The sequence below is a fragment of the Macaca thibetana genome, chromosome 11 (assembly GCF_024542745.1).
Source record: "Macaca thibetana thibetana isolate TM-01 chromosome 11, ASM2454274v1, whole genome shotgun sequence".
NCBI lineage: Eukaryota > Metazoa > Chordata > Mammalia > Primates > Cercopithecidae > Macaca > Macaca thibetana.
This window is the reverse complement of record NC_065588.1, coordinates 45,904,846-45,929,855: the sequence shown is the minus strand read 5'-3', so window position 1 is coordinate 45,929,855 and position 25,010 is coordinate 45,904,846. Positions and strand designations below refer to the sequence as shown.

Sequence of the window (25,010 nt, the reverse complement as noted above, 5' to 3'; positions counted from 1 at the left end):
TTTTTAGTAGAGACGGGGTTTCACCGTGTTAGCCAGGATGGTCTCGATCTCCTGACCTCGTGATCCGCCTGTCTCGGCCTCCCAAAGTGCTGGGATTACAGGCTTGAGCCACCGCGCCTGGCCAATTTTTTTTTTTTTTTAAGAGACAGGGTCTTGCCATGTTGCTCAGCTGGACTTGAATTCTCAGCTCAAGAGATCTTGCCTCATGCTCCGAGTAGCTAGGTCTGTGGGCACACACTTCCTTTCACATTTTGGCCAGAAAAAAAAACCAAAGAGTTTCATGAAATAGTATTTATCCTGAGCATATCTGATGGGCTCTGATGCTCACTATCCTATTCCATTTCATTTTTTGAAAAAAATGAAACTAACTTCATGACCCATTAGCAGGTCATGACCCCAGATCAAGAGACATTGGCTTAAGGTGGGGCGGCACCCACCAGCACATACTTTCTCAGTGGAACTTGGCTGGCAGGTGCCTCCCAGCCCCTCACAGCGTGGCAAGAAATGCTGGAGATCATATGGTGTGATGGAAGGAGAGGTTGAGATTTCGAATCGAGAGAGCAGGATCTAAATCCTGGCTCCATCCCAAACTAGGGTCACATAGTTTAACCCCGCTCCTGTGTCTGTTTCCTCATCTGTAAAATGTAGCTAATAGCTAATGATAGTGCCTCCCCTGCTTAGTTCAAGGCTGTGTAATCAAAGCCCTTTGCACACCGAGAAGCCCATACAAAAGGTCAATTTTAATTTCTTTCCCTTTCTAGAACCACCTCTACGCTCAGCTAAGCCTAAAGATGCTTTGTGCCAAATTAGAGCCCAGTCTAATCTGGTATGGGCGCCCTTGCTGGTGCTGGGCTCTCCACCCGGTGCAGTCTGCAGCTGTACTTGGCTTAGTGGTCCGCTCGGCATCATGGGGTTCAGCAGGACCCTTGGTGCTCACGCTTCCTCTGTCCTTTGTTCAGTGCAGCCGCTGCCCAAAGGGGACCAAGTGCTGAACTTCTCTGATGCGGAGGACCTGATTGATGACAGTAAGCTCAAGTGAGTGGTTGGAGACACAGGAAGGGGTTGAGAGAGCCGAGTCCCTCCTGTCAGGTAGAGCGCCCCAGGCTGCCCAACCCCAGCCCTTGGGCTCTTGTTGGTGCTTGGCCCCTCTGGCTGAGCCCCCTCCCCTCCCACTGGGGCCTTCTTAGGCTCCGCTGCTTTACCCTTATCCCCAGCCCAACCCCAGAGAAGGAGGCTGGGCCAAGGCCTAATAATACCGCCTTCCAGGCCACTTGGCTAAAGGGGCTCTGGAATGCCCTAATGAGCCAAGTAGCAGGCGAGCTGAAAGTTGTCCTAAATTTTTCTTCTCTTCTTGCCCCTCAGGGACATGCGAGATGAGGTCCTGGAACATGGTAAGTGTGGCCTGATGGGGCAGTGAGGGGATGGAAGCTCCTGCCAGTATCAAGAGGAGCAGTACAAGGTGCTGGTGGCCTCAGAGCGTCCCTCCTTACCACCTCACCTCACCCCAGAGCTGATGGTGGCTGACCGGCGCCAGAAGCGAGAGATTCGGCAGCTGGAACAGGAACTGCATAAGTGGCAGGTGCTAGTGGACAGCATCACAGGTGAGGAGGCCCGGGCACCAGAAGGCAACCTTGCCCTGGTTCCCTGTCTTCCATTCTGGCCCTCGGGTAGGCTCTTCCAAACCCCCTCTTCCCCTAGGCATGAGCTCTCCGGACTTCGACAACCAGACACTGGCAGTGCTGCGGGGCCGCATGGTGCGGTACCTGATGCGCTCACGCGAGGTGAGGCAGGCCCATCCCTACCCTTCCTACACGTGCTTCCTCTGTCAGTGCCTTTCTCTCTGTAGTCCTTGGTTTCTCATCTTTCTCTGGCCTGCATAGACCTACTCCCCCAATTCTTCAGGTCCCAGCCCTCACCTGCCCCATTTCCCCAGATCACCCTGGGCAGAGCAACCAAGGATAACCAGATTGATGTGGACCTGTCTCTGGAGGGTCCAGCCTGGAAGATCTCCCGGAAACAAGGTATCCCCCACCTGCTGCCCCAGCAGGAAGCAGTGTGAGGATGTCCCTCCCAGCCTCTCGCTGTCCTTTCTAGCCCTGGGGCTTGATGTCCATGGGGACCCTCGTGAACTACCTGAGGCAGGGGTTCCTTGGTGTCTGCAGGAAGCAGAGCTGGTCCATGGAGGTTCCTGGTGCTCTCTGGCCTTTCCCCATCCCATCAATCCCTCCCAATCCCATCATCCCTTTTTCCTTTCTGCTTCCACAGGTGTCATCAAGCTGAAGAACAACGGTGATTTCTTCATTGCCAATGAGGGTCGACGGCCCATCTACATCGATGGACGGCCAGTGCTGTGTGGCTCCAAATGGCGCCTCAGCAACAACTCTGTGGTGGAGGTGAGCTGGGGAGGAGGCAGGAAGGCCAGGATGAGATCTAAGCATGGTGAGCCAGTACACAAGCCTGACCCCACCTCTGTCTCCCACCCAGATCGCCAGCCTGCGATTCGTCTTCCTCATCAACCAGGACCTCATTGCCCTCATCCGGGCCGAGGCTGCCAAGATCACACCACAGTGAGGAGTGGTGGCAGGACTCGTGGGCCCTCTCCGGCCTGTTTCGCCTGCCACTCCAGCCCCCTTGAGCTGGGAACTCAAGCTCCTGGAAAAACCTGCCCAGATTGGGCAGTGGGAGGCTCAGCTGCGGGCCATTAATTTGAGCCTTTGAGGGAGGATAGGTCTGGCCGTTGTGAAGCCAGCAGAGGCTGAGAACCTCGGGCTTCCCTAGAGCCAGAGCCCCTCCCGCTCTTCCTCTCTTTAAAAACAACCCTACCCCACATTGCCACCTTCACTCCCGTGTCTCCAGCAGATTAGCCTCAGACTCTTCCTTTATTGTTTTTCTTTTGTAAATAAAAAGCAACAGGTTCCAAAGTAGTTTCTTTTATTATTTTTTTTTTTAATATAAAAATTTGGGACAGGTAGAGGCAGGGGCACATGCAGGGGATGGCAAAGCCCTTCCTTGTCCTCAGGTCTCTGCCCCCAGCCTGCAGAGGGAGACCGGGAGGTCGGAGGAGCAGGCTGAGGAGGGGCCTGCCCCAGGGCTCCAGCCCACCCTCTCTGAGAGTCAGGAGCCAGGCCCTCCTTTGCTTCCAGGCTCCCTGCCCTGAGCCAGCGGGCCACATGGAGTCCATGGGGTGGCCGCCACCCTGTCTTCACTCTGAGGTTGGGCTGAACAGCAGATGGCAGCACGCCTGGCAACACTGAGTTCTAGGGCTGGTACTCAGACCCCTGTGCCTTCTTCCTGGGTCCACTGGACTGTGCCAGAGCCGTGGCAGCCAATAAGCACCATCTCCAGGCTGTGGGGGTCCCAGGGCAAGGCCAGGCCCCCTGACACTGGCGGGGGCTCTCCAGTGCTGGTAGCCTCAGCCTGGCTCACAGGCTCTGGGGGCCCAGTCCTAGCCCCTTCCTCAGAAGGAGGAGGTGAGGCAGGGGTGCTGGGCTCAGAGCAGAGGTCTCCTGAGGCAGGGGGCTCTGAGTCTGAGGTGGAGGTCCAGAAAGCTGTGGCTCGAGGCCAGGGGGAGCTCTGAGATGCTGGGGGACCCCAGGGCCAGGGTGCCATGAGGGGAGGAGGCCCCGGACGAGGGTGGGGCCAAGTCCCACTCAAGACAGAGCCAGCTGGGGGCTGCAGGCAGTAGGAGGATGCCCCAGTGTCCACACACAGAGGCTGCAGAAGCCCGGAGGTGCTGGCTGGGCATGGCCCCTCTCCTGAGGCCCGAGGGCATGGACCCTCCCTATGGGGTGCCAGGACAAGCTGCACAGCCTGGCGAAGTGACTGTAGTCCTTCCCGCATCTGCAGCACCTGTTCTGACAGCTCCATCACCTTCGGGGGAGGGAGGAGGTGAGGTCAGAATGGAGTCAGCCATGGAGTGCCTGCCCCGGCACCCCCCTCACCTCCACCTTCCCCCTCACCTACCGCCTGCCGAAGCTTGTCCAGTGTGTCTGTGTTCCTTGCCTCGCTGGGCCCATGGGGGACAGTGAGCAGGCCACTCTCTGTGGGTAGTAGGATGGGGTTATCAGCTGGGGCTGGTAAGAGGAGACAGGCAGTGGGAGGGTCTAGGCCTTGCCGCAGTTAGACCACATTGACCTGGCAGGACCTGACTCCTAGGATCATCTCTTCTGGCCTTGCCCAAGGTGTTGAATTTTGCCCAAACTTCCATGGGCAGGGAAAACACCGCCCAGCAGCCCTCAGCCACACTGCCTAGCGCTCTCCTTCCCCTCAAAAAGTTGTTCTTTGTGCCTGTCACTTGCTCTGTCCTCCAGGCAAATGGACATTTCTAGGAGCTCGTTACCTTGTTCACTTCCCTGGCCTGGAGCCACTTTCACCCCTGGTTCCCCAGCCCTCTATCCCCGCAGTTAGCCAGACATTGTGCTAAGGCTTTAAGTTACATTATGTAATATAAACATCAACCCATTTTTTTGCAGACAGGAAGCTGGGGCCAGAGAAGCCAAATTCACACTGCTAGAAAACTGACAGAGCAAGGACATAAACCCAGTTCCTGGCTACATCAAAATTAAAGTGCTGGTCTTCACCACCAAACTCCCCTGCCCGCACGGCACAGAGGGGTAGTGGGGTGAGATGGCCTCCAGGCAGTCTGCCAGTTACTTTAACACTGGTGGCACAGAAGCCAGCAGTGCTTGAGGTTCACAAGGCAAAGGGGCCGCCCACCAACCTAGACCATCCCGGGGCCCTGGTACCTGGTCCAGGGGAGGGGCTGCTGCTACATTCCGGGCCAGACTGGCCCATGCGGAAAGAGAACTTGGGCTGGTCCGAGCCACAGCCGTCTTCAATGCCATCTACTACCCTGTGAACCCAGGCACCACGACAACAAATCAATGGACAGGCAGCCACTATGGGGTCGTATGGGATGGGATGCCCCAGCGTCCACACACACAGGCCACAGGAGCGTGGAACTGACCAGGAGCCCAGGAGAGCTAACATGGGGTCCCTTCCCCTAGGAGCTTGAGGTTTAGCTGGGAGGCCAAGCTTGAGCAGCATGAGATGCGAGAGTTCAGAGCAGCGTGTGCCACACACCACACAGTGGAGTGGGACAGCAGGAGAAAGGAGGAGCACAGAGGCTTCCTGGAGGAGGCAGGCTTGGCCCACATAGGCTAGCGGGAATTAAGATGGTTAGATGGGCACCTAGGGTAGGGTGCACCTGCCCAGGGCCTCAGCCTCATCACCACCATCTCTGCCATGGGGGCCTAGGGTCTGCTTACCTGGGGCTCAGATCTGGGGGCACATTCCATGGCATGGGGGGCAGCCGTAGCCCCTCTAGGGCCCGTGGGGGAGCAGAGGGGCCAGCCTCAGCCTTCAAAGCCCCTGCCCTGCCTGGTCTCCCTCTGCCACCTAGACGAGGCCGGGGTGCTGTTCGACGTGGGGATAGCAGCTTGGCAGCCGAGGATGAGGAGGTGCAACCAGGGGACAGCAGGGGGCTGGAGGGCTCATCAGCTGGGGCTGGGGAGACTGTGGGGCCCTGCTCCCCATCTGTCTCCTTCTCCTCCAGCGTGGACATAAGGGTATTGTCGCCGCTCAGGGAGCTGGTGTCCACCTAGGGATAGTGGGGGACAGAGAATCGGCATGGATGGTCACTATTGTGTGACCATATGGGCACTCACCTCCTCTACCAAGGCTTCATCTCCCTGGAAGGGATGAGCCATCTTTGTTAGAATAGCCAACGTCTATTCTCACTGAAGGTCCTATAGATGATACTATCCTAATCTAAAATCTATCTAAAGCCACCAAGCCCTGGAGGTGTTAACTACCTCTCGAAATTCTAGCCAAATACGGAAACCACCACCCCTTTACCAGGTCCCTCAGCCTAATTAAACTATCCAAGATAATGCAGCACTAAAAACTGGTTTGGAATTAGTGACAATCCAGGACAATTCAAAAGCCGCTCAGAACAGTCCTGTTTCACCATGAAAAAGCAGAGGGGGCCACCAGGCTCTCTTCAGAAGCAACCTGGAGGGCTGGTGCCTGTCCCTGCCCTGCTCAGCCCCTGACCCCCAGGAGCCACCCCTTCCTGTGCCAGCACCAGTGCATTCATCTTCCTTTACTAAGATTCCTCTGGACGGGATAAGGCTGCCTCAGACAGGCCAAGGAGAGCTGGCAGGGGTGGCTGCGCATGCTGGGCTGGGCGCATGGGTGTGGAAGGGCAGACAGGGTGTAGACCCCTGCCCGAGGTGGGGGCTTTCATACCAGGCCACACTTTACACACAGCTCTCCACCATCCGCAGCCTCTGCCCACCTCACCAGGCTCCCCGGCACCCCCAGCCCCTCCAAGCACGTACTCAGCACACTCACCTCTGCAGAGCCTCCCCCAGCACCCAGGTTGTAGCTGAGCTCCCCTCGGAGGCCACGGCTGAAGCGCGGGGCAAACTCGGGTAGAGCGCAAGGCTGTCGTGCAGGCCAGCCAGCTGCAGACACTGCAGGACGCAGTACGTCAGCCCCTTCACATCGGCGTTGGCCTTTACCACCTGCTCCCTCCGGGGCAGCTCACAGCCGATCAGGTCACCCTTCCCTGGGGAGAGGAAGCAGAGGTCAGTAAGCCCTGAGAGCTTCAGCCATGAGGTGAGAAGAGGGGGCTGCAGGTTGCTGAAATTCCCTTCAGGGCTGGGCTAGGCCTCGGCAGCTGAAGCCTTGAAGCCAGCACAGAGAGGGGCAAAGAGGCCTGGGACACGGCCTAACGCCTGCGGCCTGTTTCACTGGCTCCCACAAGGGCTTGGGGTAAAGAGCTCTGTGACCCAGGCCCTCAAACACATTCAGGATCAAAACCACTGTGCCGGAAAACCTGAATTTTAGCCCTGAGACAGACTGAACTGTCTTCAGTTCTAGTGGTTCACAGCTGGCTCTGTTGATTAGAATCCCGTGGAAAAGTCAGAACAAACACCCAGGCCCCATCTCTACCTACAGCATCACAGTATCTACGGGAGACCCCATAGTCTGATTGTTTTTAAGTCCCACAGGTGATTCAGCTGCAGCTTGTCCAGGAATCAGTGTTTGGAACCAGCAAATTAGAGCCCTGTGTGGCACAGGGAAAAATGTCAGGCAGCCAGGCTCACCTTCCTGAGCCCCAGCTGTCTCTGCTCCACAAGAGATGCTGCATTTAACTGAGTCTAGGGAATATTCTTGATCTCACCAGAAGGGGTCAATGGAGGTTTTCCCACAGCCAGGTTAAGACTGCCACCTGGCTGACAGCGATTATTAAATGGCATCAATGAGAGCCTGCGATGTAATCTCAGAGATGTCACATGGGGTTCGGTGGGTGAGATGTGTCTTAGAATCAATGAAATAGGGTGTGTCTGTTCAGGGACATGTTGAGGCTAAATTAGAGTTAATGTAGATAAAGTGCCTCACACAAAGACAACCAAAAAGAAATTTTCTTCCTTTCCCTCCCAGATAGAACCCCCTATAAATCATTCCTGCCAGGCACAATGGCTCCAAGCACTTTGGGAGGCCAAGGCAGGAGGATCTCTTGAGCTCAGGAGTTTGAGACCAGCCTGGGCAACATGGCAAAACCCCATCTCTACAACAACAACAACAACAACAAAAATTTAGCTTGGTGTGGTGATGTGCACCTGCAATCCCAGTTATTCTGGAGACTGAGGTGGAAGGATCACTTGAGCCCAGGAGGTCGAGGCTGCAGTGAGCCGAGATCGCACCACTGCACTCCAGCCTGGGCGACAGTGAGACCTAGTCTCAAAAAAAAAAAAAAAAAAAAAAAAAAAAAAAATCATTTCCAACAGGGATAGGCACGCAGTCCGGGCTTGGGCAGAGCACTCACTACCCTCAAGGCAGCTCAACCACCGCCAGGCAGTTCAGACTGTTAGAAAGTGTTTCAAAAAGGATGGCCCCGCTATGGACTACCTCACACCGCCAGCAGCACACACTGAGCTTACGTCTCCTCTACATGTTTCTGGACTTTTGCTCCAACTTAAGTATAGAATGCACCCCAACTTAAGTATAGTTTAACACTTGATTTTCTTGGTTTCAGGCCATCCTTCTGGGTCGTTTTGAGAGCTGTTTGGATCTCAATGGTGATCATCTGGGGAATGTGCTCTCTTTTCATTTGTGTCGTCTGAAATAGGATAAGCACGTGCTTCTTGTCTTCATCCAAGAGGTGAGAGAAAATGAGAAACAGGACAGGACCGAGGGCAGAGTCTCAGGACCATAGACTACCCGCCAGGTGCAGCTCATCAAACTACTTCCTTCCTCACAGTGGACTTTGCATATGCTTAGCTTCCATCAGTTCATCAACAGAAGCAGGCGCCAGAACACAGAGCTGCCAGGAGCAGGCAGGATGCACTTGGACGTTTGAGTAAAAAGGTAGGTGAGGAGAGGGTATGAAGGCAAAGCAGAGAACCCGACCATGATTGGGGTCGGGGAATCAGGCATTCATTCACCAGGGCATCCAGAGCCTCCAAGTCAACAGGGAAGTAGTTCACCCAAAACATATAAGCAGTGACAGGATAGATCAACGGTGGCATAAGTCCTGGTGCTAGGGACATTGTGGAGGCAAAGGCCCAGGGCACAGGCTGTGGCCATTCTTGTGGCACTGAATACTGCACACTGAACGTGGCTATTCTGAGACGTGGTGCCTGGCACCAGCAAAGGCATGCTCTGAGAGGACCTGTGCCAGCTCCCAGCCACACAACTCCCTTGGCTCCAGGCTGAAAACCATCTGTTTTGTAATCCACTCATCAATCCTGCTTTGGATTCACCAGTCTACAGTGGTGAAAATCTGTCCTTGTGCCCTTCGGAATCTCTCCAAGGATTGCCAGCTACACTTGACTGGCATAACTCCATTTTCTCATGTTGGCATAAATCGCATGTAGGCCCAAAAGCTGGACTCACGAAAGACGTAAAACAAAGGGTATGAACAACCTGTCCCCACTCTCGGGGTCTAAGACCCCGATGGCATTTTTTTCCTCTTGTTTCCAGCTGGAAGGTCATCGTCCTCAAGGGAGCAAGGATGGACACACAGTAGCTGCGTCTGGTGACACTGCCCCACCTTCTTGGCCCTTTCCTTCTTCTCATCTTGATTGTGGATTGCCAGATGAATGACAAACCTCAGCCCCAGGGCTTCAGCAGTCCCCACAGTGAATCTACACGTGCCTTGGCTGCCTGAGGATTCGATGTGGTTAGCAGTGGTCAGGTCACCAACTCCCCACATGTACAAGTCCTTTGACTACCCACACCGGTCTCATGTTCCTCACCCTCTAGGGTCACCATGGTAGTCTCTTGCAGCCACAGAGCTCTGCTCCCCTTTAGTGGCTTTTCTTTTTCTTTTCTTTTTTTTTTTTTTTTTGGAGACGGAGTTGTGCTTGTTGCCCAGGCTGGAGTGCAATCTCTGCCTCCTGAGTTTAGGTGATTCTCCTGCCTCAGCCTCCCAAGTAGCTTGGATTACAGGTGTCCACCACCACGCCCAGCTAATTTTTGTATTTTTAGTAGACACAGGATTTCACCATGTTGGCCAGGCTGGTCTTGAACTCCTGACCTCAAGTGATCTGCCTGCCTCGGCCTCCCAAAGTGCTGGAATTACAGGCGTGAGCCACTGCGCCCGGTCCTTTAGTGGCTTTTCACAGACACAGCCCTATGTTTCCCTGAGAGATGGAATGTGCTTTCCCAAATCCTAGGGTGCAGGTCCAACCCTCCTAATGATGGCTTCCTCCCTGCCAGTCCCAATTCCCCCCAGAGCACCTGGGAGCCCCGTGGAAGAAGCATGAGACTTGGCGCCAGGTGGATGGGGCTCTAACCCTGGCTGGCCAATTCCTAGCTGTTCATTAACTTCTCTGACCTTGGTCTCCTGCTATGCAAAATAGGAATAATGGGTTTTGTGAGGTTGGAGTGAGACAAAGCATGTGAGGAACTGGGACAGGGCTAGTCACACTGTGAGCCCCTGTGATCAGCACTACTATTGTGTCCATTCCACACCTGCAATTTCTTTGTCTGCATCTAGGGAACTGATTTTCTTTTTCACCTCCTTCTTTTGCCAAGAAGTGAAGTATATACACTGTAGGTACCATTTCACCAGAACAAGTTTCCCTGACTATTTGGAGACTGAGCTCTGTCACCCATCTGGGCTCTGGGCCTGCTCTGTGATCTGCCCCAGGAAAGTCACATCTCACCGTTCCTGGGGGACCACAAGGACAGCTTCTGTTCCTCCCATTTTTGGCCCTGCCTGACACTCTCCCCAGCACTTCCATCCCCAGCTTCTGATTTTCCTCTTGAAGAAGGGGCAGCTCCCCTCTGTTCCCCATAGACTGGCTCCTTTCAAAGGCTGGCTCTCCACTCGCTCGGCCCCAGGCACACCTGCGATATCATATCCACCTCCTTATGCTGCCACCTTGCAGTCAGTGGGGCTTCTCTGAGCTTTGACCAGGACTCCATAACTACTCCTGACTCCACCCTGGCTGTTTCTCTCTCAGTGGCCTTGTGGAGGTCCCCTCTCCAGGTTTTCCACAGATCAGGGCCATGGTCTCACACACACGTGCCCCCATGCCCTCTCTGCCACCCTCACAAACCTAGGATGGCGAGCACGGTGCCACCCTTGAGCACCTCCATGGAGCCAGAGCAGACAAAGTAGAGGGCCTGCAGGGCATCGCCTTGGTGGATGAGGTACTCGCCCGGCGTGCAGAAGGCGGGCCGCAGGGCCAGAGACAGTGCCCGCAGGCAGCCGCGGCTGGCTGCCTCAAACAGCGGCAGCTGCAGGACCTCCTTGTGCAGGTGCATGGCGATGTCTGCGCGCAGCTCGTCAGGGAGGCTCTGCAGCAGCTGCGGGCAAGCAGGTGCAGGGGTGGGGGGGTTGGGAGTGGCAGAAGAGGAGGTGGCCTCCAGTCAGCCCCTTTCCACCCTAGCAGGCCTCAGGAACAGGGGAGGCATGGGAGGGACCTGAGGCGTCTCTCACAACTCCAAGCTCCACACAGGGTGGGCAGCGAGGGGCTTCCTCCACCTCCCTCTCAATCACTTTAGCCCCCCGAGCAGCCCAGCTTCCCATCTCAGTGAGTACAAGCCCCCAGACCTAACCGGGGTTCAGAGGGCCCTCCAAGCCTTCTTAGCTGCCCTCTGTCCCATGCCGCTGTCCCCCCCAAGAGAGAAGGGAGGCACAGAGGCCAAAATTCTGCATTCTTCATCCTCCCTCACTCCTGATAATTCTAGGCCATTGCAAACCCCTTGAGGGAGCAAAGGCTAGCAGGCCCAGCCCTGGAGGCCGCACCTCGGTGGTGTCGATGCCATTGTTCACCGCCCAGGTGGCCTGGAAGTACTCCAGCATGCGCTGCTTGAGGGGCTTGGGGATACGGTGGATGCGGATGTAGTCGCGCAGGTCGCGCGTGCGGCTGTGGTACAGAAAGCGGCGGGCGTACATGCGCTGGATGATGGCCGTCACGTTCCCGAACACCACCGCGTGCATCAGGGCTGGGGGAAGGTGGTGAGAGGGGGTCACCTTGGGGACCTGGCCCGGCCTGACACCACGCTAGGCTCATCTGTCTCCGACCCCGCACGCTCCTAGGCAAGGCCCGAGGGCCGCTGTGCGGGGCGGGGTCTCCCCCACCCCCCCGGCCCCCGAGTCTTCCCCATCCCCGGCCCGGAGTTCCACGGCCACCTAAAGCGGAAGAGCCCCCGGCCTCAGGCCCTCCGGGGAGTGGGACGGCGCCGCCTGCGGGCAGAAGTCTGGGAGTGAACCCGGGAAGACGCGCGCGACCGGGCTCACCGCCGATGAGCATGGTGCAGATGGAGAAGATCTTCTCAGTGTCCGTGTTGGCGGACACGTTGCCGAAGCCCACGCTGGTGAGGCTGCTGAGTGCGAAGTAGAGGGAGGTGATGTAGGCGCTGCGCAGCGACGGGCCGCCTAGCAGCTCCAGCCCCGTCCCGTTGGCCTCGCTGCTGCTGCTGCAGTTGTCACTCTGGCCAGAGCTGTTCCCTCCGGCTGGTCTCCGGCCCACCAGGTAGTAGGGGGTCTCCAGTCGGCGGGCCAGCTCCTGCAGCCAGCCTGAGGAGGGAACAGAAGGGACTGAGCAGGCAGGAAGACTCGGCTACACTGTGGGCGAGGATGCGGGACCCTGGGGGTGGGGACACTCAGACACAGACCGAGCCCCATGGCTTCCCGCCACTTTGCCCCTTCACTGCCAGCCTAGCACGCCCCTCTCCACCCCCTCAACCCTCAGAAGAGTCTGCCATTTCCCCCGCCAGCTCCTGTTGGCACTGGGGATGACACAAGGGAAATCACACCCCTTCCCCCATGCCTGGCACCCATCCCAGGTAACGGGCCCAGTAGGAGGGCCTGGCTGGCGTGGGCAAAAGGACTGGGGTGCTCACTGCATTCAACCACAGCCTCAACCCCAAAGATGGATGGTGAGGCCACCTCCACCCTCACCTCCACCTGCCCACCAGGACTCCTCTTCCTGCATTTCTCTGAGCCCATCTGCTCCAGAAGGCCCTCCCTCCCCTCCCCATTCAGCCTCATCCCTCCCCACAGCCACACAGCCACACAAACCACTCAGCCTCACACACAGGTCCCAAGTACGCCTGCATGGACATGCACACACACGGTTAAGGCTATGTGTGTGTCCCACACAGTCAAGAAGACAAAGGACACATGTGTGCCCCTTACAGGCACCTCGCCATAGCCACTCACACTGAAAAGGCCTGTGCACACTTGGAAGAGGGACAAAGGTACACTGGTGCCTACACGCTGTCACTTAGGCGGGGGGTGGAGACACACTTTCGTGGACAAGAGCACATAGGTGAATACATTAACACAGGTGCGTGCACATGCACACACACACAGTCACACACACACACTCACACACACAGTCACACACACACAGTCACACACACACACACACTCACACACACACACAGTCACACGCACACACAGTCACACACACGCACAGTCACACACACACACAGTCACACACACACAGTCACACACACACACACACACACACATCACACACACACACAGTCACACACACAGTCACACACACACACACAGTCACACACAGTCACACACACACAGTCTCACACACACAATCACACACACGCACAGTCACACACGCACACACGCACAGTCACACGCACACACACACACACACACACAGTCACACACACACACACACACAGTCACACACACACACACAGTCACACACACACACACAGGCACAGGCCAGACTGGGCCACGGAGTAGAGGCTGGATTTCTCCTTAGCCCAACATTCTCCACCTGGCCTTGGCACAGAGTAGGGCTGTGCACTGAGGTCTCTCCCAAGCCTGTGCGCTGGGAGTCACTCTCGAGCCTAGCTGGAGGGTTGCAGGAGCTCTAGGGTGTTGGGTGGGGGGTCCCAAGGTCCACAGAGGTCCTGGCAGAGCTGAGGGCCATGGGGTGCAAGAGAGACAGGGCAGATTGGCTGATCTAGAAATGTGTGGCTGTGGCTTGGGGTCACAGGCTGCAGTGGGACCCCACCTCTCCACCTGTGCTCTGCTCCTCCCACCTCAGCACAGACCCCCTACTCCAGACTCTCCCTAACACTTTAGGCATATGGGTCCCTGTGGCCCCGACACATTTGTCATCCACCCACTCATTCATTCAGCAACCTCGCACAGTGTGCCAGGAGCTAGGGGCCCCACAGGAGCTCCCTGAGGGCTCCAGTTCAGAAGGGCAGATGACATAGGGCCAGAGCTACATCTCAGAGGTGCCACACAGCAGGAAGGAAGGGGGGCTCGAACCAAGTGCCATGGGCTAGGGCTAGAAGGCTTCTGGAAGAAGGGACATTTGTTCCTGGTTCCAAAGGGTAGTTAGGGTTTTGATACAAAGAAACCGAGGGGGTCATTCCTGGTGGAGGGACAGGCACGAGCCAAACCTGGAGATTGATATTTTAAGACAAGTACAGGCAAATAGCTCAGTTTGGCTAGAATGTGGGGTTAACAGTGAGGGCATTACATTCCAGGCTAAGGAATTTAGGGGGATGTACTAAGACCTGCACCAAGGTGGGGGTTCACCTTCCCGTTATCTGAGGTGTGCTATAATAATGCAATGGAGTACGTGGTTGGGCACAGTGGCTCATGCCTGTAATCCCAGCACTTTGGGAGGCTGAGGTGGGCGGATCACAAGCTCAGGAGTTCGACACCAGCCTGACCAGCGTGGTGAAACCCCGTCTCTACTAAAAATACAAAAATTAGCCGGGCATGGTGGCGCATGACTGTAATCCCAGCTACTCGGGAGGCTGAGGCAGAAGAATTGCTTGAACACAGGAGGCGGAGGTAGTAGTGAGCCGAGATTGCGCTGTTGCACTCCAGCCTGGGTGACAAAGTGAGACTCTGTCTCAAAAAAAAAAAAAAAAAAAAAAAATGGAGTACACAAAACTCTTCACAATCACTGTTTAGTTGGCCTCTGAGGGTGAAGTCACCCAAAGCCAGATGCCCAGAATAGGGAAGGTGGGGAGAAGCAGCAGGACACAGGAGAGAGTAGCAGGGAGGCCTCTGATCTCTAAGTGTTGGCCATGGGACATCAGCAGCCCCTGAAGCTGGGGCCAGGATGGTGCCTCCAGCAGGGCGGGGTCAGGCCAGCAGGAGCTGTCCCAGAGGCTGGGGGCTCACACACTGAGGAGTGCCCTGAGTTCTCTCCCTCAATACTCGGCACAGTCTTGTGAAAATCCAGCCCACCTCCACTGGGCTAGTGGGAATCTGGGGAAAGAACTCTGTCCACATCATGGACAGTGGAAAAGGAAACCCAGTCAAGGAAGCACGGAGAAGGAGCCACCCACCCACCCACCCACCTCAGCCTCACCTCCCCCTACAAGGAGCTCTCCTGCCTGGGCTGGACTTGGAGAGGTCTGGGTTTGGTGCCAACCCCGTTAGGGGGCAGACTCCCTGGAGAAAGAGGAGATGATGATGTGAAGAACTTGTAAAGTATCTAAATGTAGACTAGTACTGGCTCCAAATGGAACGAAACCGCCCTGGAACTCAGGGGTCAAGGGTGAAAGAATACCATGTATATCTGCAAGGGTCGACCCACCCTTGCCCACCCTGTGGGGCCCAGAGACTCTTGGGAGCTAGAGGTGTTCTTAGTGTCAGATCAGCAACCCCTGTGAGGTGGTTGGAAGAGAGGAGCCTCATGGACAGAAGACCAAGGGTATCTGGGTCCCATTTCAGGGGGCGGGAGTGGACCTGGGGATTTGGTGTCTCAGCTCACTTCGGGGCTGGGTGGTGGAGACAGGCTTTGTTTCACCATTGTCCGTCTCCTGGCCCTCTGACTGTGTTTGCCGTGTGGTCATCTGACCCCAGAGCAGCTGCTACCACAGGCTTCCTCTGGGAATGGCAGGCACCAAGGAGCTGTCACTGCCTGGAGTGTCCTGGTTTCCACCTGCTCAGCAGTGAGAGCACTCGGGGGAAATTTCAAGTGGGCCCTCTGTGACACACACAGGCCTCCCGTGAGCTTGAGAGGGAGAGAGGATTCACAGGAGCCTTGTAGTTCCCAGAGAACTGGTCAGACCTGGTTTCTAAGGCTGACCTGGACACCTGGTGACTCCAACAAGGAGCAGACAGTCATAAGAGGCCACCTGCACCTGGAAACCCGGCTAAATGTCAGTTACCTGGAAGATGAGAGAGGGCTGGAGGGCTGGGGAGGAAGAAGTCAGGCTTGATTTTGGACCTGAGGCACAGTGAGAGTTAAAAACAGCTGGAATGGAATGGTTTGGCTAAAGGGGGAAGTTGAGATGTTCACTCAGTGGTGTCAGTGGAATGGCCGAGGGAAAGCAAGGTGAAGCGGGAGAGCTGTGAGGAAAGGTCTGGAGACCCTGGAACTTGGAGGAGCTGGGAGGAGGCCAGCCAAGGGCTGCATCACCCACAGCTGAGAGGAACTGTGGTTGGCAGATACAGGAACTTCGAGGAGGATGAGGGTTTGGCCCCAGAAGGTCACTGTGACCTTCCGGGTGACATTTTGGGTGCAGAGGTGGGGGTGGAAGCCCTCCCAGCAGGAGTTAAGATGTGAGTGGGTGGTGAGCAGAGGGAGGAGCTGTGGAAGGAAGAGAGGTGACATGAAGGAGAGTGAAGATGCTGGGGACGCAGAAAGGCTGCTTTTTAGGCTGGGGGAGAGCAGAGATGCAGCAGGGAGAAATGTGGACTGGAGATGACAGGAGCAATGTGGACTGGAGGTGACAAGAGAAGGCAGGGGCTTTGGAAGCCAAGGTATTGGGATCAAGCTTCAAAGAGGATGCAGGGGAAGGGGTGGAGAGTGCTGGGTATCAGAGAAACCCTGGAGGGCAGTGGCTCCCTGCTTGGCCTTCCCAACGGGGCAGGGGTTTAAGGAATGTGACCAACATTTGGTCCCAGGAGGCCTTGGATGGGCGACTGAGATTCCTTGGGCTTTCTCCACAAGGCCCAGCTGCTGGAGAACAGGCCTGTCACATGGTGGTGGTTGTCATACTCACACCTGCACACCCTCTTCTCTGATTTGCACACATGCAGACTTGCACAGGTCCCTGACACAGCACCCACACTTGTGCTCACACTCCTCTGACACGTTTGCACAACTCCCTCCCCACCACATGCAGAGGGAGCCTCCAGTACCAATCTCAGGCAGCTCGGATTCGCTGCTCTCGATCTCCCGCTGACCAATGTAAAACCAGACGCAGGCAACCCAGTGCGCAAGCAGGGCAAACACGGCCATGAGCAGTGTCAGCACCACGGCGCTGTACTGCGAGTACCGGTCCAGCCGCGGAAGCAGGCGCAGCAGGCGCAGCAGGCGCACCGTCTTCAGCAGGTGGGCCCCGAAGTACTAAGATGCGGGGAGGGAGGGAAGGAGGGAGGTCAGCCAGGCTGGCCCTGCCTGTCCCCTGGCCAAGTCCACCCACCCAGCCAGCCCAGCCACACTGACCACGTTGACCTTGAAGGCATGCAGCAGGTCAAAGGGCAGCGCTGCGATGACATCCAGCAGGAACCAGGTGGTGACGTAGTGGAGGCAAATGGACTTTGGGGCAAACACCACCTGGCCCGACTTGGACACGAATGTGGTACGGAAATTCAGCACAATGTCTGTGGGGAATCCAGGTGGGAGTCAGCACTGGGGCTGGGGGGCAGCCACTCTTGCCTGGACACCTGCTTACCTTCTCAGTAGCTGACACTGTCCCCGGCCCTTTCCATATATCATCTGACTTAGTTCTCACAGTAACTGTAACAGGTAGACATCATTTTGCCTATTTTACAAAGGGGGAATCTATTTTATGGAGGCTCAGAGAGGCTTTGACCAGCTCAGGGTCATATAACTTGTAAGTGGCAGATGTTTGGAACCTAGGTCTGATTTCAAAGCTCACAGGTTACAAATGAGAGAGGGCGAGGGGCGCACTGTAGGGCCCTAGAAGCCACGTGGACTATCCCCAGCAAAGCCCCAGGGTGCCAGCAGAGGGTGGGGTGGAAGGGCAGAGTGCACGCACCAAGGATGAAGAGGACCTCCACAGCCAGGTCACAGACGCTGGGTGGGCCGCGGGCGGCACTGGGCTCCCGTGCTGTGCTCACACACACGCTGTAGGGCACGGTGACAGCCACATAGAGCGTGGCGAGCAGGATGAAGCCATCCCAGGTGGCCCTCAGCGCCCCACAGTGCAACAGGATGAAAGGCGACTTCCGGATGGCAGCTACTTTGTACTCAGGCAAGTTTGGCTTCTCCCCAAACACCCCCTGAGTGAAGCATGGCAGGTCCAGGCAGAGAAAAGAATATTGGCACAAGCTGAGTTTGGATAGAGTCTGGGACCCACATCCACCTCCTTTCTCTCCCTGCGTTCTCGAAGCAACATCTGCTTCGAGATGACATTAGCGTCTCCATTTTATAGATCAGAAAACTAAAGATCAGGCAAGTTAAGTGACTTAGCTGCAGCCACACAGCTGCTTAGGGGAGGAGCCAGGATTGAACCAAGGCCCACCTGCCTCCCAGGCCAGGACTTTCTTCTGTACCTTTGATGGATCAGGCATGTGATCCTTCAGTCCCAACCCCCAAAGTGCTGGCAAGGCCTAGGTGGCCCCTAGGACATTCTCTCTGTGGTAGATCAAGTCCCCTTCCCCATCTCCTGTGTCTGCCACTCCCCTCTCCCACACCTCCCAGGGCTCAGCCCACCTTATTGAGCTTGTGCTTGCCCTTGGGCTGCTTCTGCAGGTGCCCGGACAGGTGGTAGAGCACAGCCCGGCTCCGCCGCCGGTTGGCATTGAAGCCTTTGGATCGTGCCCGGCCATATCGGCGCCGGCCACTACCTGCAAAAGCAGAGGGGCCCATGAATATGATGGGTGTGTGCCCACATGCCCTAGCTCCGGGTCAGGTGTAGGACACAGTTGCTGGCCCATAGACTGGTCTGGCTCATTGACCACTTAGACTGTTTAGAGTTGAGGGCTCAGGTATTCCTCACTTCCTGGGTTCGCTTGCCCAGCCCAGCAATGGGCAGTCCTAGGAGTGCTTACAGACACTACCTCTGGGGTCTGCTTCCAGGAAGAGGAGGTTTGGACCAGAGGATCTCTATGGGGAAAGGCCTGGGACAGGAAGCGAGGAGGTACCTCACAGGGTCAGGGTGGAGAACTAGCAGGAGGCCATCAGCAGAGGTGTGGGAACTTACAGCAGGAGCCAGGAGCTAGTGCAGGGACCAGAGGGTGACAATGAAGGCTGACATCATGGAGAGGCAGACCCAGCACTGGCAGTATGGGAGTGGGAATGGAGAGCACCCCCAGCATCCCCAAATGGCAAAGAGGCCTTGACAGTTTTGTAACCTGCCCAAAGGCCTGCCCCAGCCTTGGAGGACACGAGAGGGGGAAGACTCAAAGAACTTAAAAGCAGGCTTTGCCCAGAGCTCCACCCCTAGTCAGGTTTGCTGTAGGGAAGAGGAACCTAGTGGGTCTGTGCTCAACCTTATTAACTGGTCAGAAAGTAATGTTTCACGGGTACAGTGGGGTTTGTTTGCTTTCAGTTTCTTAATAAAGTTGATTTAAAAACTCTAACTTTGTCGGCTGGGCGGGGTGGCTCACGTCTGTAATCCCAGCACTTTGGGTGGCCAAGGCAGGTGGATCACGAGGTCAAGAGTTTGAGACCAGCCTGACCAATATAGTGAAACCCTGTCTCTACTGAAAATACAAAAATTAGCTGGGCGTAGTGGCGCGTGCCTGTAATCCCAGCTACTTGGGAGGCTGGGGCAGGAGAATTGCTTGAACCCAGGAGGCGGAGGTTGCAGTGAGCCCAGATCGCACCACTGCATTCCAGCCTGGGCAACAGGGTGAGACTCCGTCTCAAAAAAACAAAACAAAACAAAACAAAAAACTCTAACTTTGTCTCAATCTGTCTATTTGGAAAAAATATTCCCATACCGAGGAATCACGTGGAGATGAGAGCAGCACAGGCCTCTCAGGCAGCCCGAGTGGGAGTGAAATGAATACAGGAGGCATGGGGGACCCCCATACTCAGACTGGGTGCCAAGGCCCCGCCCAGGCCTGCAGCACCCAACACCCCAACCACAGCACCTATATGCACCTACCTGTCTCCTTCCATCTGTCAGGGCCCCCTCGGTTCTTGGTTTCACTGATGTCCTTGTGAGAGACTAGGAAGAGAGCCACCTCCCCTTTCTCATTCTTTATGGGTATCACATCCAGGAGACACCAGAACGGGAGCCCTGGGCACAAAAACAAACTCAGCCCACCTCCCATTCTTGGCACTGCCTGAGGTGACAGAGGCCCTGGCTCCACTGACATCCTGGGCAAGACACAGGCAGGATCCAGTGGTTTCCTGGGGGAGGGGCTGGCAGTCCAGTTTCACTGAGGGCAGGGCTTGATGGAATTGGGGGGCGGAGGCAAAGGAGAGCAAACATGACAGCCAGACCTGTCCCGCGGTAGATCTGCCCTGCCGAAATGCGGATGTTTTTCTGTTGGATGCGGGAAACCCAAGGTTGGAACTGAATGCAGGCTGAGTCTAGGGTGAGGCAGGTAGAGATGGGGAGCCACGGGCAAGAGGTCAGATGGAGCAAGAGGGGTTGGATGCGGGGATGGAAAGATGGGATGAGATGGGGAGATGGAGAAGATGGCAACAGAAAGGAGGAGGGACAGTGGATGGGGCTGGTGCCAGGCTGGGTAAGACTGCGAAGGTGAGGCAGGCTGGCCAGGTGGCCCCTCACCGCTCTTCCGGTACAGGATCAGCTCAGCCTTGAACTCCTTGTGCTCGTCCAGGGCCTTGCGGATCTGTTGGCGGACGAGCTCACTGGTGTCTGGCCCATAAAGGAAGGAGCAGGCACAGCCCCGCTGCATGACCTCAGCCCGGGAGAAGCCCGTGAGGTCACAGAAGCCATCAGAGCAGTAGACCACGGGGAAGAGCCCCGCCACCTGGGCGTTGCCCAGCACGAAGTTACTGTCTGCAAGAGAGCACCTCTCAGAGGAGGCGTGGGGTGAAGGGGCAGGAGGCCTACCACCCCTCCTTTCCCAAATACCTGCAACCAAATAGTGGGTTTTTCAAACCCCAGGAATCCTGTGTGTGTTAGGGCCGGGCTGTTTATGAATGGCAATTAGTGTGTGTCACCTGTTTGTCAGTGCCCTGCAGCAGGTGTGAGTACATTCAAGGATCAGTACGTGTGAACTGAGGTCAGTGAATGAAACGCTGTACGGGCACTGTGCCCTCTGGAGGGTGTCCTGAGCAATGTGGGGTAAGGGCTGGGATTGGGGATTCCCTAACAAGGACTGCACTGCCAGCTCTGCGCCAGCCTCAGCCCCACCTCTACTTCTGCCAGGCTCACCCACAAGCCAGGTACCCAGGTTGGCTGTCTGGCTTCTCCCACTGGGACACACCTAGACTGGGAGGCAACCCCAGACCACCATACATCCTGCTGTCTGTGTTTTAGCCCTAGCTGCCTGACCTGGCTCAGGAATTAGTGAATGTGATCAAGAATGGGGGTGTAAGAATGGTGACTGAGCTCGGGAGCCAGGAGCCAGGAATGTATTGGGGAGTAGGGGGCACTGAATCAGCAGGCTGCAGGAGCCAAGCAAACTGGCAAAGCAGATGGAGGAGCCCAGAGGGGGGAGAGCTCAGTGCTGGGCTCCCACCCCCTATCAGGAACCGGAGACCAAGGAGGACCTAGGCAGAGAGCTGGGAAGCCCCACGGGGGATGTGAGGGAGAGGAGGGGGGAGGGGCTTTCACCACTTCCCCTGTGCTCAGAGCCCCCGGAACCGGGGATCCAGAGCTTGGGGCGCCTTCTCCAAACTTCGCCAGTTCTGATGGGAGTCCCCAGACCATCTTCTTGGGGCTATATGGCCTCCCCAAGTCTAGGGGGTTCAGGCTATGAGACACGGGGCTTGGACACACCATGCTCTCCCGAGTCCCGCCTACTCTATCTCCGTTTGCAAATCTCTTTTCTAAATCTGTTTTTTGAGCCCTCTCAGCTGTCCCTGAGCACTGCTCACCCGCCTCGCCTTACCCCGCCAGTCTGAGGGTAGTTGCTGCGACAGCGCCAGACGCAGGGGTGGGACGGGTCAGACTGACCAGGTTCGGGTTCGAGACCCAGCTAACAGAGAGCATCCCAGGACCCACACCCAGGGACTTCTGGTCCTGTTGCCTCGCCTGAAGCAGTGTTGACCCCGAACCTTCAGGGAAACGGCTCCTAGCAGGAGACGATGGCCCCAGCCTCAAGAGGGGCGGGTAGGGAGGAGAGGGTGAGAACAGGCGGGCGCCAAGCTGGGCTGCTGGGGGTTCAGGGCAGGCGGGAGCCCTGGCGAGGGTCCGGCGGCCCGGGTGCTAGTGGGCGAGGGTCGGACTCACGCGTGCCGTCGAAGCGCGTAGCGATGGTGTCCAGGAAGGTGTTCTGCGGCGCCAGGAGGCCCCGCATGGCCGGCATCTTAGGCGCCCGCGGCTGCCGGCCCCATCCCTCCGGGGTGCGGGGACTCCGCGCCGGGGGAGGGCGCCCAGCTCGGCCGCCCCCCGCCGGGCCCCGCGCTCCCTAGCGCAGCCGTCGGGGGGCAATGCCCAGACCGGGATCTCGGGTCGCGCCGGCCGCGGGCGCGCGAGGGGGCGTCCGCGCCGTCGGGACCCGGAGCATGGCGCGCGACCCCTCGCACCCTCGCCGCCCACGAATCCCGGGCTCCAGGCCCCGCAGCCGCGGCGCTCTCAGCACCTCCCTCCGCGACAGCGGCTCGCGTGTCGGCTGCGGGTGGGCTTCCGCTCGGGCTTCGCTCGGCGCCGGCTCTCGGCAGCTCCCTCCGTCTGTCGGGGAGAAGCTGCAGCTTCCCTCCCTCCCTCCCGCGCCCGCCGCCTGCACCGGGGTAACCATGGAGACGGGGCACACCCAGCCAGGGCCGCCTCCTTAAAGGGACAGGCCTCCCGCCGAGGGCTCCCCTCCCTTCGGGACCTCGGTGGGGGCGGGGAGGCGGCGACCGCCCTGATCCTACCCTGCGGGCCTCCCCGCCAGTCCCTCGGAGAACCACTGGCGAACGGCCGGCCCCCTCCCGCTGACTCGGCCTCAGCTGCAGAGGGGAGGCGTCTTTCTCCGCAGTCCGGGGGCTCTCCGAGAGCCTCCTAGCAGCCGCTTCTCCCCCGGCGGAATGGGAAAAGGGCTCGGGGCGTGTGGGGTGGGGGGCGCATGCTGTGGAAGATGCTCTTCCCGAGGAAAATGCAGTGGGCAAGGGGACAGGGCGACAGGCGCAGGTGAAGGCCCGGCGGCCAGCGAAGGCCGGCGCTCTAGAGGGGCTCCAGCCACACCCGGGAAATCTAAAAGCAGATGGGGCGGGGGTTCTGCGCGCACAGCTGTCCGGCCCTCGAGACTTTCTCATCCTCAACTTGACTCTCTGGAAAATGGATCCAGCTGCTCTTATGAAGTGCCCCCGCAAGCAGGAGCTGCCGGGAAACCAGAGGGTGGGTAGCCCTAGGAGTAAGGGTCAGACGTCCTCCGTGTGACCCCGTGGGTGGAAAGGGTGTGTGGTGGGGAGGGGAACGCCAGACCCTTTGTCCTGCCCCTCCATTTCCCTCTGGCTTTTGTCACCTCTTGCCTCTCCTAAGCGCGCTAGAGGATTGGGTGGTAAATACAGGGGACCGACAGGGGTCAGACACTGCATAAAACTTCCGAACCTTGTGCATGCGGGTCCTGGCACCGGGGGAGCGAGGAAGGCCGAGCCCCGCGCCTCACCCAGCTCAGTCCTGGAGAGCTCCTCGCGGCGCCGTGCGGGGAGCTGCCCGTGGGCGGCTGCAGGGAGCCCCTTCCCGGCGGGGCGGAGCCGGGCCCGGGGCGGCCGTCGCTTCTTGGCCTCCCGCGCTGCGACGGTCCCCCGGACTTGCCTGCCAGCACCGCTCCTCCTCCCTCCCACGATTTGCCAGAGAGCGCGGCTGCCGCCCGCGCCCAGAGGAGCCGCCGGGGCCAAAACAGCAATTTGTTCCCTAACGAGCGAAGCGGTAGGCTCAGCACCCCCATCCTTCGAGACGCACTCACAGTCACCAGTATCGGAAAGAAAGGAGTGTTCCCCGTTCCACCTACCCCTCGTCAGCGACAAGGGCCAAAGCCCCAGGCACCTGTATCTAAACGAGCTGGCGCTTTGGGAAGGGAAGACGCGTTCCCCCTTCTCCAGTCCTGAGAAGCCTGGAATCTGGTCCCCAGGAGGAGGAGTGACCTTAAGGAATCCTCCTTAGGGTCACTAAGGGTCACTTAGGGTCTTAGCAGATCCTGCTCCCATCCCATCCCCAGCCTTGGATGGATCCTGGCTGTAAAGTAATCCCCTCCCCCAGCCGCTCAAGGCTTCCTCTCCAGGCAGCGGTCCAGCCGTCTACTAAAAAGAAAGACATTTTAGGAGTCAGTTCACTTTGAGACAGGATAAGGCCACAGTTGAAATCACCCACCCACTTGGGAACCAGGTCTGCCACTTGCTGTCCCTGTGATTTAAAAAAAAAAATTTTTTTTTAAATTTTGGTCTGTATGATTTTTTATTTGTTTATTTTTTTTTTGAGACGGAGCCTTTGCCCAGGCTGGAGTGCATTGGAGCTATCTTTGCTCACTGCAACCTATGCCTCCCAAGTTCAAGCAATTCTCCTGCCTCAGCCTCCTGAGTAGTTGGGACTACAGGCGTGCACCACCACGCCTGGCTAATTTTTGTATTTTTAGTAGGGATCGGGTTTCATCATGTTGGCCAGGCTGGTCTTGAACTCCTGACCTCAGGTGATCCGCCCGCCTCGGCCTCCCAAAGTGCTGGGATTACAGGCGTGAGCCACCACTCCTGGCCTGTCTGTGTGATTTTTAAAGGCAAGTTATTAACCCTTCTCTGACTCAGTTTTCTCATCTGTAAAATGAGGATGCTAATAATAACATCAGAGGGTCCTAATGAGGATTCAATGAGTGAGTATGTGTAGGGGACCTAGAACAGTGTGTGACACCTGCAACGTGTAAATGTTTGTTATCTGATTTTGAGTCTCCTGGGAGCTGTGTGAAACAGCCGGGGTGGGTGCTCCTTATGCTCCATTTCACAAAGGAGGAACCAGAGCTGAGAGAGAGACAGAGAGAGAGAGAGAGAGAGGAGGAAGAGAAGAGGAAGAAGAAGAAGAGGAAGAAGAAGAAGAGGAAGAGGAAGAGGAAGAAGAAGAAGAAGGAGGAGGAGGAGGAGGAAGAAGAGAAGAGGAGGAGGAGGAGGAGGAGGGAGGGAGGGGGAGGGGGAAGGGGAGAGGAGTTGTAGTAGTAGTAGGAGGAGGAGAAGTGGAGGAGGAGAAGGAGGGGGAGGAGGAGGAGGAGGAGGAAGAGAGAGACTTGCTCAAGGTAACAGAGTTGGTAAATGACACAGCCAGGGTTAGAACCCTGACAGTATCCCAGTCCTAGGTCGTTGGGTCTGCCTCTCTGCCTAACTGTATGGGCACTCAGAGGACTGGTCATCTGGGCTTGTGTAGCATGTCTGGGTGGCCTTACACTTATCCCTGTAAGGCCTAAGTGTTTAGACTTTCAGGCTTCCAGCTCACCTGCCAGGGCTGGTTTTGGGCAT

General features: G+C 57.1%; 4 protein-coding genes across 9 annotated transcripts in view; 2 read left to right on the top strand and 2 right to left on the bottom strand.

Annotated features, from left to right (window-relative positions):
* The window catches only part of MCRS1 (microspherule protein 1), a 9,997-nt gene extending 7,073 nt beyond the window's left edge, over positions 1-2,924 (top strand). For all 6 annotated transcript variants that reach the window (XM_050748362.1, XM_050748360.1, XM_050748361.1 and 3 more), the window contains 7 exons: positions 960-1,035; positions 1,363-1,391; positions 1,509-1,601; positions 1,699-1,781; positions 1,934-2,021; positions 2,266-2,393; positions 2,485-2,924. In XM_050748362.1, the coding sequence (XP_050604319.1) occupies positions 960-1,035; positions 1,363-1,391; positions 1,509-1,601; positions 1,699-1,781; positions 1,934-2,021; positions 2,266-2,393; positions 2,485-2,571 (584 nt within the window). In that variant the 3' untranslated portion in view covers positions 2,572-2,924. The remainder of the gene's footprint in view (positions 1-959; positions 1,036-1,362; positions 1,392-1,508; positions 1,602-1,698; positions 1,782-1,933; positions 2,022-2,265; positions 2,394-2,484) is intronic.
* Positions 1-25,010, top strand: part of LOC126930835 (tubulin alpha-1A chain) — a 421,509-nt gene that overhangs the window by 27,345 nt on the left and 369,154 nt on the right. The window lies entirely within an intron of this gene.
* Positions 2,911-21,922, bottom strand: KCNH3 (potassium voltage-gated channel subfamily H member 3). The gene is given in 16 exon segments (XM_050748332.1): positions 2,911-3,870; positions 3,964-4,040; positions 4,746-4,852; positions 5,268-5,599; positions 6,355-6,431; positions 6,434-6,571; positions 10,575-10,824; positions 11,267-11,466; positions 11,762-12,040; positions 16,616-16,823; positions 16,923-17,080; positions 17,479-17,722; positions 18,156-18,289; positions 19,555-19,689; positions 20,188-20,421; positions 21,820-21,922. Coding segments are annotated over 16 exon segments (3,249 nt in total). The 5' UTR covers positions 21,896-21,922; the 3' UTR covers positions 2,911-3,270.
* On the bottom strand, positions 21,897-25,010 carry LOC126931592 (translation initiation factor IF-2-like). The gene is made up of 3 exons (XM_050749988.1): positions 24,988-25,010; positions 23,122-23,520; positions 21,897-22,890 (listed from the first exon to the last, which is right to left on the bottom strand). The coding sequence occupies exons 1-3, from the start codon at positions 25,008-25,010 to the stop codon at positions 21,897-21,899; spliced, it is 1,416 nt and encodes a 471-aa protein (XP_050605945.1).

What these genes read in the sequence shown, in the direction of transcription:
- LOC126931592 (XM_050749988.1), bottom strand. Translation starts at nt 25,010, where the DNA reads ATGCCCAAAACCAGCCCTGGCAG. An exon ending in CCCAAAACCAGCCCTGGCAG is followed by an intron (nt 23,521 to 24,987) that starts GTGAGCTGGAAG and finishes GACGAGGGGTAG; the next exon opens with GTGGAACGGGGAACACTCCT. An exon ending in CCAGGACCCGCATGCACAAG is followed by an intron (nt 22,891 to 23,121) that starts GTTCGGAAGTTT and finishes GTTTCCCGGCAG; the next exon opens with CTCCTGCTTGCGGGGGCACT.